The sequence below is a fragment of the Schistocerca serialis genome, chromosome 1, assembly GCF_023864345.2.
Source record: "Schistocerca serialis cubense isolate TAMUIC-IGC-003099 chromosome 1, iqSchSeri2.2, whole genome shotgun sequence".
NCBI classification, from domain to species: domain Eukaryota; kingdom Metazoa; phylum Arthropoda; class Insecta; order Orthoptera; family Acrididae; genus Schistocerca; species Schistocerca serialis.
In genome coordinates, this window is record NC_064638.1 from 912,304,339 (window position 1) to 912,317,977 (window position 13,639).

General features: G+C 42.2%; 1 protein-coding gene across 2 annotated transcripts in view; it reads right to left on the minus strand.

Annotated features, from left to right (window-relative positions):
• Positions 1-4,773: 4,773 nt before the first annotated feature.
• LOC126412114 (nucleoside diphosphate kinase 7) overlaps positions 4,774-13,639 on the minus strand; it is an 89,459-nt gene continuing 80,593 nt past the window's right edge. For both annotated transcript variants that reach the window (XM_050081561.1, XM_050081553.1), the window contains 3 exons: positions 9,999-10,106; positions 8,669-8,776; positions 4,774-8,544 (listed from right to left, as the gene is read on the minus strand). In XM_050081561.1, coding sequence (XP_049937518.1) covers positions 8,515-8,544; positions 8,669-8,776; positions 9,999-10,106 — 246 coding nt within the window. In that variant the 3' untranslated portion in view covers positions 4,774-8,514. The remainder of the gene's footprint in view (positions 8,545-8,668; positions 8,777-9,998; positions 10,107-13,639) is intronic.

Sequence of the window (13,639 nt, forward strand, 5' to 3'; positions counted from 1 at the left end):
GATGGAACGGAGGGGCTGTGACACGCATGACGCCGTGACAGGCACAAAAGTCCGCAAAATCGGAAGAGGCAAATTGCGGACCATTATCAGTAACAAGAGTAGAGGGAAGGCCTTCCAAAGAGAAAATGCGAGCTAAAGCATTGGTGGTTGCCGCGGTGGTAGGCGACGTGTAACGGATAATGAAAGGAAAGTTAGAGTAGGCGTCAATAACGAGAAGCCAATAAGTACCTAAAAAAGGTCCCACAAAGTCAGCATGAATACGCTCCCAGGGCTTCTCAGGCGAAGGCCACGGTGACAAAGATGACTTCGGGGCGGCGGCCTGTGACGCACAAGGGCCGCAGGCAACGACCATGTGTGCGATTTCAGAGTCGATGCCGGGCCAGGACACATGACAGCGCGCCAGAGATTTTGTGTGAAAGACACCCCAGTGTCCTTGGTGAAGGAGGTGCAAGACCAAAGCACGCAAAGACGCAGGTACCACAACACGCGGCGAAGCATTCTCGATTGAAAGGAGGATAACACCATCCCTAGCCGTCAGGTGGTAACGCAAAGCGTAGTAGTTCCGCAACGGGTCAGAAGTCTTAGCGGACGGACGATCTGGCCAACCCTTCTGAATACAGCGTAAAACCTGGGAGAGGGTAGGGTCAGAACCCATAGCAGCTGCCAGCTGGTCCCCGGTGATGGGGAACCCGTCCACAACCCGCTGCTCGGCAACATCCAGGTGGAAACACAAAAGTTCGTCCCTATCGAATGCCAGATCAGGACCCATGGGAAAGTGAGACAGTGCTTTAGCATTCACATGTTTAGCCATCGGCCGGAAATGAATCTCATAATTAAACGACAAGTAAAGAGCCCAACGCTGGAGGCGGTGTGCAGCCTTGTCGGGAAGTGACGTTGATGGATGAAACAAGGAAACAAGTGATTTGTGATCCGTAACAAGATGAAATTTGGATCCATAGAAAAAAAACACCAAACTTATGAAGAGCATAAATAATGGCCAAAGCAGCTTTTCCAATTTGAGAATACTTTTGTCGGGCATCCGTGAGCATTTTGGAGGCATAAGGAATGGGTTGTTCAGAACCGTCAGAAAAATGGTGCGCAAGGACTGCACCAACCCCGCACTGAGAGGCGTCCGTGGCAAGAACAAGATGTTGGCCAGGTCGATAAGTATCCAGGCACGGGGCCTGTCTCAGCATAGTCTTCAATTTCAGGAAAGCCGCATCGCATGATGCGGACCAGTGAAAAGGCACGTTATTATGCAACAGACGATGCAACGGCTGAGCCACCGAAGCAGCAGACAGTAAAAACTTGTGACAGTATGCTATTGTCCCCAAGAATGCAGTTCCTTAACAGATGTAGGGTGAGGAAGGGCATCGATCGCAGTGACAGTTTGCTGAAGCGGACGTATACCATCCCAAGAGAGTTGAAACCCCAAGTACGTGATAGATGCCTGAAAAAATTGTGATTTCTGAAGATTACACTTAAGACCGGCAGTCTGTAAGACATGAAAAAGTGTGTGGAGATTTTGAAGATGTTCGTCAGTGGTGGAGCCAGTGACAACAATGTTGTCTTGGTAGTTTATACACCCAGGGACAGTGAGCAATAATTTTTCCAAGAATCACTGAAAGAGAGCAGGGGCGCTGGCAACCCTGAATGGCAATCGTTGGTATTGATAGAGGCCAAAAGGCGTGTTAAGGACCAGAAACTGCTGGGAAGCAGCGTCAAGAGGAAGTTGATGATAAGCTTCTGACAGGTCAAGTTTAGAAAAATACTGGCCTCCAGCAAGTTTAGTGAACAATTCTTCAGGGCGAGGCATAGGGTAAGTGTCGATAAGGCATTGAGTATTTGCAGTGGCCACACAGACGAATATCACCATTTGGCTTAGCAACGACGACGACAGGAGAGGACCACTCAGTGGAGGTGACAGGAAGCAAGACCCCTGAAGCAGTGAGACGATCCAGCTCCCGTTTGACCTGATCACGAAGGGCCACAGGAATGCACTGAGCCCGAAAAAACTTAGGCCAAGCAGTGTGTTTGAGCATGATATGAGCTTCAAAGTCGTTTGCACGGCCTAACCCAGGAGAAAAAAGGGACAAAAATGTTGTCGACAAGGAATCCAATTGAGCATAAGGAATAGCATCAGAGACGATACTGACAGAGTCATCTATGGAGAACCCAAAAACGCGAAAGGCATCGAAACCAAAAAGATTCTCTGCATTACTATGGTCGACCACAAATATAGTAACAGTGCGAACAACAGATTTGTAAGATACCTCAGCATCAAATTGCCCCAAGAGAGAAATCTGCTGTTTATTGTAAGTCCGTAATTGCCTAGTGATAGGTGACAGGATTGGAGAACCCAACTGAAGATACGTCTGAGAATTGATGATAGTGGCAGCAGAACCAGTATCCACCTGCATGCAAACATCTCGACCAAGTATTTGGACAGTGAGGAATAACTTCCCTGAAAGGGAAGAAGTACAATTGACAGACAACACAGAATCAGAATCAGCATCATGTGCATGAACATCATGTATGCGGTCGGATTTGTAAACGGATGACACATGACCCTTTTTTTTTTTTGCATTTGTGACACACGGCCCAATGTTGTGGACAATCTTCTCGAGAATGTTTCGTAAAACACCGCAGACATGAAGGAAGTTGCCATGGGCTTTGCTGCAGTTTCTTAGCGGTTTGTTTACAGTTAGGCTGAGGATACGCTTGGGAGCGTACTGCGGCCACATCGGCCAGCGGGGACTCGCCATACGCTTCATCAACATCGCACAGAGGTTGTATTTCCCCGACGTCGCCCCATGCCTCTATTTGCACTCCAGCAGCACGAGAAATTTCAAAAAGACTGAGCGATGGATAGGACTTCATCTAGAGTCAGATTTGCCAACTGAAGGGCATGTTGCCTAACTTCTTTGTCGGGCTCCGATCGGATAATAGCATCCCATACCATGGAATCGGCGTAGGATTCTTTGTGAACTTCAGTAACAAATTGACACTTTCTACTGAGGCCACAAAGTTCAGCAGCCCAAGTGCGATAGGATTGATTCGGTTGTTTTTGACAACAATAAAAGGCAACACGAGAGGCTACCACATGTGTTTGCTTTTGAAAATAGATGGACAGAAGTGAGCACATTTCAGCAAAGCACAAAGACGCAGGATCTTTCAAAGGAGCCAATTGCGACAACAACCGATACATTTGAGGTGAAATCCATGAAAGGAACAGAGACTTACATGTTTGTTCGTCCGCGACATGAAATGCCAAGAAGTGCTGTCGAAGACGTTTTTCGTAATCAGACCAGTCTTCTGCCGTCTCATCGTAAGGAGGAAAAGTAGGTAGAGACAACGACGAGAGACACCCTGCATTTGATGCCGCGACGAAATCACGAATCGCATCTGTGAGAAGCGTTTGCTGTTCTACGAGACCTTGCAATAGTTGCTCTAAAGTAGCCATGGAAACATGTGGGTCAACGATGGAAAAGAAAAGTCACTACCTCGTCGCCAATTATAATAACTTCAAGTTGAAAAAATATATTTCAAGAAGGACGCAATAAATGAAAGTCACAGATCAAGTAAACAGAGTAAGACGTGTGTACACTTTAACAGTCAAATCATAACTGAGTCCAAGTCTAGCGGCCACTGGCTGGCTGGCTGCCTAGGTGGCGCTGCTGCTGCATGGCTGGCAGACAGCGCCGCATGTAGAGGACACGTGTAACTGCGCGGCGGCACTTTGAAAGATCGGTGAGTCACAACAAAACCTCTTCAGGTTTTCTGCCAGATTCCGAGACAGAATTTCATTGTGGAAATCATTAGAAGCACCACAAATTGAAGTATGACTATATTTCTAACTTCTACAAAACTTTGCCAATATTGGGGATTTTACATTCTTTTAAATTTGGCATGCTTTTTTCGTTGCTTCTGCAACAGTGATCTGACCCGTCTGTGTGCCATGGGGGTTAGTACCATCACTTATTAATTTATGTGGTATATATCTCTCAACTGCTGTCGATACTATCTCTTTGAAATCATTCTACATCTTTTCTCCGATTACATGATCATATCAGAAGGAGTGAGGACTCTCTCTTAAAAAGGCTCTTAAGAGCATTTTTATCAGCTTTTTTAAATAGATATACTTTGTGTTTCTTTTTTATGGCTGTAGCTGTTACGGTATTCAGCCTAGCAGCAACTGCCTTGTGGTTGTTAATCCCTGTATTTGTCATGATACTCCCTATTTGTCCACGATTATTTGTTGTTAAGAGGTCAAGTATGCTTTCGCAACCATTTACGCTTTGAGAGGGCTCATGAACTAGTTGTTCAAAAAAGTTTTCTTGGGATAGTTTCACTAATCTGGTATGCTTGACTGCAATCTTTTCTTCTGATCTACTGGTAGCCCTAATTATGGCTGCAAACTGAAATTCTGCATCACTCTTATATACCTGCTACATCAGTGTGTTTTTATCTTTCTGAGTCTAGCAATAAAATTTACTCACATACTCATGCTACAGTAACTAGACAAGCAAGATTTCAAGATGGCTGATACTATTGGTTTACAACACAGTTCATTGCTTTCTGTTGCTATCTATTAAGAAACAAAAGGATATGGATTCAACTGCTGTTCTACCTCACCACCATCTCACTCCCATTCTAGGTTTCATGTATGGATACTTCTATTATAAATGCCACTCACATAAATAGATTCGCCAAAGATGAATAGAAGGTCCTGGGAGTACTTTGAAACAAGGGTGAATAATCAGTCAGCAAATATTTATGTGCAATGGAGTGCTTTATTTCGAATGCCAGAAGTTTGTGGTACATACAGGAACACTGCAGGGGGAGTGAAGGGACACTTATCCCCTTCAAGTTGGAAGTATGTGCTAATAGTTTGCTGTAAGCATACATTTAAGGTAGCCTACATAAATAAATATTTGGTTTCAAAACATTTGCAGTGAAATTTATTATATGAACTATGCATGATATTAACACGAGTTGGTTGTTTTTGGATATTGTTTTTAGATACTATGTTTGACATTTTGTATCAACTGCCACTGTCCACTTCCCACTAAAGAAGCACTTAGCAGTTTCACTAACATATGCAGAGACAGCAACACAAAAAGAAGTAAGAAAGGTGTGTGTTTGCATTTGTGGGTGTGTGGTGTGTGTGGAGCAAGCTGTCCACAGGTCAATGAAAATGAATGACTGAATGAATAAAATCTTCTTGGTTTACAATATATATCTCTTCGAATAAAGCACTTAGGCTTTTGATGACTGTCTCTGCCATCGCCATCGGAAGATAAATACCAGGGCTGGCATGGTGTTTCACTTATATAGCAGTGATAGCAGCATCTGGAACCTGCCAGAGAAGGCCAAAGTGACACACATGTGGGGAAGTGAGTTGGGCAGCTCATAGTATCTCTGGCCCATTTCAGGACTGAGAGATGTCAGACGGTTTCACAAGTAGTGCTGGCCCCTAGCACCATCACTTCTGCCTCCCAACAAGTGCCAAGCATCCGTCTTTGCTTTTGTTATATAACTAAAGTGCACCCTCCATACCCTACTAAGTACGTACCCCTGGCCTCTGTTAAAATTGTTGTGGTTTATTTTAATCCCAGCTGATTACTTTAATAATGGAATCCCAATATGATGTTGCACAAGCCAAGACTCTTTTCTTTTCAAATTGTATTTTATGTCCATTTTCTGGGCTATAAACAATCACGACTGACTTCTCGATTCTTTCATTTAACACGTTGTGTGTGCTTGCCACAACATGCAGCAACTGTGCAACTAGTTTGTCCAATGTAAATGCTATTGCAATAGCAGGGGATGCCATACATGGTGGGAACTTGGAAGCTCTACATTGCCCTTAACGAGGCATGCAAATCTCGTATCTTGGAGTTGTGCCGCAGTTCATGTCCCTGCAACATGAATCCTATCTTGCTGTTTGTTGCTGTAAGGCATGGAAGGAATGCAGCTGGCTTTTTGTCTTTTGCCAATACATCCCTTTTCTGATGGCAGCTGAAAGCACTTGTAGTGTCACTCTTGGTGTAACTATTTTCTCTGGACATGCATCTCAAGTGTTGCAAAAGTAGTAGTGTAGTAGCATCTACATAGGACAAACTACTCCCATTGTTGCTGAGTGACATGCTGACCACATACAACATATTAAACATAGGAAGAATGAGAAATCAGCAGTGGCTAAACAGTGCCTACGAAATGGACATAGTATACAATCTGAAAAGATGAAAGTTAGGGTCCCATTATAAAGGAGGCGGCTGAGATCAGAATAAACCATGACAATTATTACAGAGACCAGGGATACACACATAGTAGGGAGGCAAGCTCTGGATATTGAGCAAAAGCAATGACAGAGGTCTGGAACTTGTAGGGAGCCAGGAGTGACAGTTTCACACATGGCGCTGGCCCCTCATGCCACCTAACTTCATTCAGTCCCACGGTGGGCTGGAGCTGTTATGAATCCAACTCACCTTCCTGTGCATGCATCACTTTGGCCCTCTCTGGAAGCTAACAGACACTGCTTTCACACCTTTATAAGCAGAACACTGCACCATTTCAAAAGTCTACGTGTTTTACTTCTGATGACAATGGCTCAGATAGCTACTGAAAACTCAAGAGTCTTATTTGAAGTAACATGGTTTGTAAATCAAGAATATTTTATTAAAGTTTGCCTCTGCAGAGGAATCCAACACCACAAGAAAGAATGTATAACCCAAGAGCACAATCCATGAATACAAACTTAGTATAGCCTCTTTCAGCACAACATCAAGCAACATTATTAAGAGAGATCATAAATGCTGAAACAGCTAGATAATATAGATCATAGATCCAGGCTAACACTCTCTTCAATGCTTCCTTGTTACCTCTCCATACCCACCCTACCACCTGCAATTTTTATCTGACTTGCACAACATTTTGTTCATATAAGCCCATATCAAATTAAAGGAATGAAACTAAGATACACATTTCATGGTAGAAAATGTTTTAAAAATATTTTACACAAAATCTGCTACCTTATTTCTTCATGAGATGAAAACTCAGGCTGCAAAGTTTCAAAACCAGTAAAGCAATTTTCTATATTGTTGCAAATTTTATTGTTAACTGTTATTTTGATACGTCTGAGGATAATGATTTAGACTTTCTCATAGTAACCTCAAGCTATTTTAAAGTATTTATTAAACAGCAGGAAGCTAATATATTGAGATTGAATACCCACACAAAACAGATCACCCTCCTGCATTGTTATTGCAGAAATCAATCAAAATATTGAAACACACGAGCACTTTCACTTTCATATATAAGAATATTAAAAATAAGGATATAAAAAACAGGAATACATCATTCTTGGAGAAAATATATTTAGCTTCCGCTAAAAGATAAACCAAATATAATTTTTCTGCCTGTATAAAACATTTGTTGTGCTAATAAGAGTATTACAATTTGAAATTACAATTACAGATTGATTACAGCACAGCTGAATACGTAAAATGAAAATAATATACGACTAAATCTGACTAGAAATTTAATCTAAAATACTTTTAATGTAAAACACAGAAACTCCAAATCATATTTAAGTGTGTGTAATGTGCACAAATTTCACTAATCATTCATTTAGTTGCTTTAAATAGAAGTGTTTGTAACAATATCTGTGTACAAAACAGCATCAAATAGTTAATAAGTACTTGACTGAGATGGTGATAAGCAAACAGTTATGAGACATGCATAGTCACAGTAGCGTAAGCTGATAATTCCACATTGGAAGCAGAGGACTAAGGGTGAAACATTTTTGAGCTGGAGTGCTACATCAGTGGATTTCAATTACCTCCAAATTAATTAAGTGGTCTTACTTTTTGAAGAAGTTCGAAAGGTGGGTCACTGGCATACATTCACGACAGAACCTTGAAGAAATATTCAAATACCACTCTGCTACACCTCTTACAAAAACTACACGCAGTGACATGTTAGTACCATATGTTGTGTGTGTTAAATTTATAACTGCATGTGTCTTTCCTGTTCATCTTCTCCTTTACTTTTTTAAACAAATATCCAAAATAAAGCTGTGCGTATTCTGTTATGGCATGGCATATACACATAAACCACATAAACACGGTAATACCTGAGAGAATGTGATTCACTATAAAATAATCCTAACTATAAAATAACTGGAATGGTTTCACAAATACTTCAATGTTGAAGACTTTTTGTTCTTCACACATCAACCATCTAAAATAACAGATGTCATATTCATTAATTTATCATCACTTTATGGAAAAATTATTTTCCAACTTTTGGAAGCACTGCAAAATAGATATCTCTCTCACTTGCAAGAGCAGAATTTTTTATACATTCAGGCAAGCAGATTTAAATCATTAGTTCTTCCACAAAATTGTTTCAATTCAACACAGTGAACATCCCACAATGAATTTTTTTCAAAATTTTGTCCATGTATTTACTTTTCTAAGGAAGTTTGAAAAATGGATTACTAGCACACATTCATGACAGAATCTTGAAGAAATATTCAACCTGCAACAATAATGCAGTGAAGAAATTGCTTTTCATTATTATAATAACAAATACAAAATAAGTAAACAACATTCAGAACTGGAATACAAATAAAACTCTCTTCTACAATAAATCATTTACTAACCTCTAACAAACCATCTTCTGGTAAATCAGAACAGTGGATTGCGTTTAACACCTTTGTTTTACCAAATTTTGCACGTAAAGTATTTGGACGAAGTTCTCTTGCCCTGTCCTGCATAAGGCAACACAAACATTGCATCTTAATGTACAGTAGTGATGTTAATTACATTTACAGTAACTACCTACATTAACCTAGACACAGTCAGTAACATGAAACAGAGACACAAAAATCTTAGAAGTCATCCTGGAATTCATTTGATAACACTGTGTATAGATCTCTTTAATGATAAGAGGTACCAAGAATAAAACAAAAATAATCAGTTCCTGTAATTCAGTATGGAACACAAGGAGCTGTGATTAAAAATCCATTTCTATTTTTCCACAAGGGCATTGTAGCTCCTACAGTTACTCGTCTATATTTCTACGGACATGGAAAATTTACACTGAGTTGTAGTACACGGCCCAGCAAATAGTGCATGGGCAGGAATGAATAAACAGCATAGCAGTTAAATTATGTAGCTTCTTCAGTCTTTTATGAAGGTATGACGACCAATTACTTGTCCATTGAATAAATGGCCAGTGCCAAATTGTGGTTTAGAGAAGAAGTTGACTGCCCAATGCAATACGTAGTAGATAACCAGTGTCATCAAAATCCCTTTTGTTTCTCCCCCCCCCCCCCCCCCTCTCTCCCAAATACATGTAAAATCGTTTTTGTGACACATATTTAAATCATAGAGCCTCTTGGCCTCCAGGTCCACACTGTTTTCTCTATGGTCTCCTCTTCTGCCTCAGTTCTATTCTGATCACTTGTTGCCTCTTCCTCCCAGCCATTACCCTCCCTCCCTTCCAACCCCTCCCTTATCTTACCCATTCATTTGTTCCTCTTACCTACCCAAATTGACACAGCCACTTGGCCCAGTTGGGTTGCATGATCAAGACGATATAATTGGGTTGGATAATGTAGCTGTGTATGTCTGTATTTTTTATTATTAGCTCTGAAGAACACAGTTCGAAAGCTTAGGTATGATTTCAGTATTGTTTATGAGTCTGTAGCCCACTCAACACTTAAACTATTGTAAGTAGTCACCTTTACTTGTTACATTATTCAAAGAGTACTTTGATCAACCACACAAAAAGTTTCCAAGATGCTCTAAGTTTCAAAGTACGTATTCATCCTGCAATTTTACTATTTAATATTTTTTTCTGCAACTTCAGCTACTTTATTTGTTGTTACCATCTTTGCTTAAATTCACACATTCAGTCTACTAATATCAAAGTATGGCAGTGCACAAATTCAGTTAGAGCAAGGAAAGTTTAACGCTCAAATAACTTACAGGTTCAGGTGGCCCAACAAGAGCTCGAAATTTGCTAGGTGTGTCAGGAGTATCACTAACAATTTCAAGAGCTACACATGGTCCACTAACAAGTTGACTAACCATTGCCTGCAAACAAAATAAATACCAAGTCAGTAACACACTTCTACCATCTCTAACAAAATAAAAGATATTATTGGCAAACAGGAAACAACGTAATTACAGCAAATATTTTTAACTTTAATTCACTTTTCAAAAATTAAAAAAGCAATTCTGGTAAACAGTTTCGAGAAGTGTCAGAATGCCTGGAATAGGTTTTTTAAATACAAAATTCATTTTTTTCTTAGCTTTCTCATCTCATTCTTCTAATTCATGGGTATTAAGAGTAGCTGACCTCTCCGGGGGACACCACCTTGACAGGTGGAGAGGCTTTGGAGAGGCTTGCGTATCCGCGTGAAGCTGAGGGCTACGCGGAAGGTAGAAGACCTACTGCCAGAAAGACCTCAGTCGATGGATCAGACTAAGAGTGTCCCACAATGTCCCATCTTCCCTATCCACTCCTAATCCTACCCAATTCCTTTTCCCAACCCAAGGTGTGATGCAATCCATGCCGAGGGGTGCATGGCACATGGGAAGATATGTCACAAACTGAGCCTCTTGGATACCAGGCAACCTCCCTGAGTAAGTAGCCTTACAGCGAGCAGGGTATTCGTGTTGTGGACTGTGTAGATCCCTAAATCTCGTGGGACCAATATGGACACAATTAAAGAAAAACAAACTGAGGGGCAACTGAGACCTCAGATACCCAAACATCGGGGTGAGGACCGATGGAAGGCATTCCCACTAATGAATCAGGGTCTAGACCTGAGCCAGAAGTAGGAACTGTAACCGAGAAGTTGGCCCAGATCAAGATTAAAGCCTTGTCTGGGGCCCAGACGAGGAAACTCCTCAGGAAACAGAGACAAAAGGAAGGGAAAGAATGGCTTCCCAAACACGAGTGGAGGGAATTAAAGGGACTTGAACCTAAGATCCCCAAGAAAAAACTGTCTCAGGTTGAAGGGGATACGCAGACCCCCACAATCTCAAAGACAGCCAGCAAGAGGATAAGGGAGGAATATAAGACTCCCTCCTCCCTGGATAAGCGAGCCCAGAAAAAACAGAGGCAAGAAAAAGGGAAACACACCTCTAGTACTGCAGTTCGATTTTAAGATGGCAGTTATCCAGGAAGGCTATCCACTGGTGGCTATCACCTGTAGCAGAAGGAATCTGTACAGATGGCCCTCTTTGAAAAGATTGGGGTGGATGCTGGTCCAGGTCCCAACTTCAGGAGGGTCTGTCTAGATCGTAGTGCCCTCATTTTTGTCTGTGAGAGGGGGCAAGGTGCCCATTATATCCCCTTTGGAAGATGCGAAGCTGCTGGTCAAGATGGCAGCGGAGCTTCTTAAGACCACAAAGGTATCAATATGGGTACCAAAGATCCTTAAGGATGTCTCTCCTAAGACTCTTTTCGAGAAAATAGTCTCAACAGATGACTGGAGAGTGATCAACCAGAAGGGTGTACCAGAAGGACGAACCCTGGTGGCGGAGGTCGGAGAGAAGTAGCTGAAGGTGATGCGAGAGCAGGACCTGAAATGGTTTTTAGGGTTCTCACAGGTCACTGTCAGGGTTCTCAAAGACTCCAAAGGCAATGATGGCAGCAGGACATAGACTGGAGGTGCTGCAGATTAATCTGCCACAGTAAAGGGGCCTCTGATGCCCTGAGCCACTGCCTGGGGAGCCAGGAAGGGGATGTGGCCCTGATACAAGAGCCATACTTATATAAAGGGGGAGTATCGGGCCTTGGTGGCACTGGAGGTAAGCTGAAATCTAAGAAACTCCAGAACAAGCATCTATGTAAGAAATTGAATTTCTTTCATGCCAATGATGGATTGCTGCTCCAGGGACCTAGTAACCATTAAAATGCAGCAATGTGAGGAACGTATCATGAGGGAAATTATTTTAGCCTCAGCATACCTTCCTTATGAAGACACCTCTCCTCCTCCTTTGGAGGTGAGGAGACGTAGAGGGTTGCCATCAGCAAGGTGACCAACTGCTGCTGGGATGCAGTGCCAATGACCACAACCTAGTGTGGGGCAGCAAGGACACCAAAAGTAGAGGTGAGTACATTCTTGAATTTCTCTTAGCTAACAACTTGGAGGTCCTGAATAGGGGCAATGAACCTACATTCAGGAATGGCAGAAGAGAAGAAGTAACTGACATAACTTTTGGTTCCATGATGATGGGCATCTATATCAAACAATGGCATGTGGTGTTAGAGCCATCCTCATCAGACCACATGTACATTAAATTCAAGGTTGAAATAGGAATCAGGCAGACCATGACCTATAGGAATCCTTGGAAAACAGACTGGGAGATATATAGGAGGGACCTTGACTTAGGCTTATCAGAAATTAAAACCTCAATAAGGAATCCAGTACAGTTTGAGTAAGTAGCAGCGTCTGTTACCTCTGCCACAGTGACCTCATATCAGGACAACTGCACAATCACCAAGAAGTGCACAAACAGGAATGTGTCTTGGTGGAATAATAACTTGGAAATTCAAAGAAAATGGGTATGAAGACTGTTTAACATTGCGAGAAGTAAAGAACAATGGGCTAAATATCATAAGGCCTTTGTCAACTACAACCTTGCAATCAGACAAGCAAAGAAGATATCCTGGAAGGCATTCTGTGAGGAACTGGAGAGCACAGCTGCTCAAGCCAGACTTCACAGAATCCTCACTCGAATACCAATCAATCCAGGAGGTATGCTGAGGAAGGAGGATGGGGAATATACAAACACAGCACATGAGACGTTGGAACTGCTACTCAAAACTCACTTTCCTCAATATGCTCTGCCGGACAAGACAGACCAGAATGTGGTCCCAGAGAGACAAGGACAAGACAGACCAGAATGTGGTCCCAGAGAGACAACTGTTCTCAGGCACTCGAAGAGAGGACTGGGAATCGGCCAAGGAGTGTGTGGACGTCAATAAAATCCAATAGGCGGTGGGAACATTCTGACCATTCAAGTCACCGGGCCCAGATGGAATTTTTCCAGTGTTCCTGCAACAGGCAGGGGAGAATCTCATAAGAGTCCTATGCAGGTTATTCAGGGTTAGCCTAGCAGGGATCATTCCCAATGTTTGGAGGGCAGCAAAGGTTGTCTTCATTCCAAAGCCAGTGAGAACTGATCATACCAAGGCCATAGGAAAAACTGGTTAATGTATATGTTGGGGAGAGGAGGCTGATTAGGGCCCCTCTACATTCAAACCAACATGCACATCAACCAGGTAAATCACGTGAAACAGCTCTCCGCCAACTTGTTGGGAGGGTGAAGAAAGCCCTTCACTTCCAAGAAATAGCCCTCTGCATCTTCCTGGATATCAGGGGGGCCTTCAATAACACAACCTTCAAATTCCATGATAAGGGCAGCAGAGGTGCATGATCTAGGGACCACTATATGTAGGTGGACCAGGGCCATGCATAGTGGGAGGAAGGTAGAGGCTACCATGATGGATGAAAAGATGGTAAACTCATTGAGGAACTAAATTCTAGACAATTCTTCTGCCAAGGATATGCAGATGACCTCGTCATAGTAACACTTGGCAAATTTACTAACAC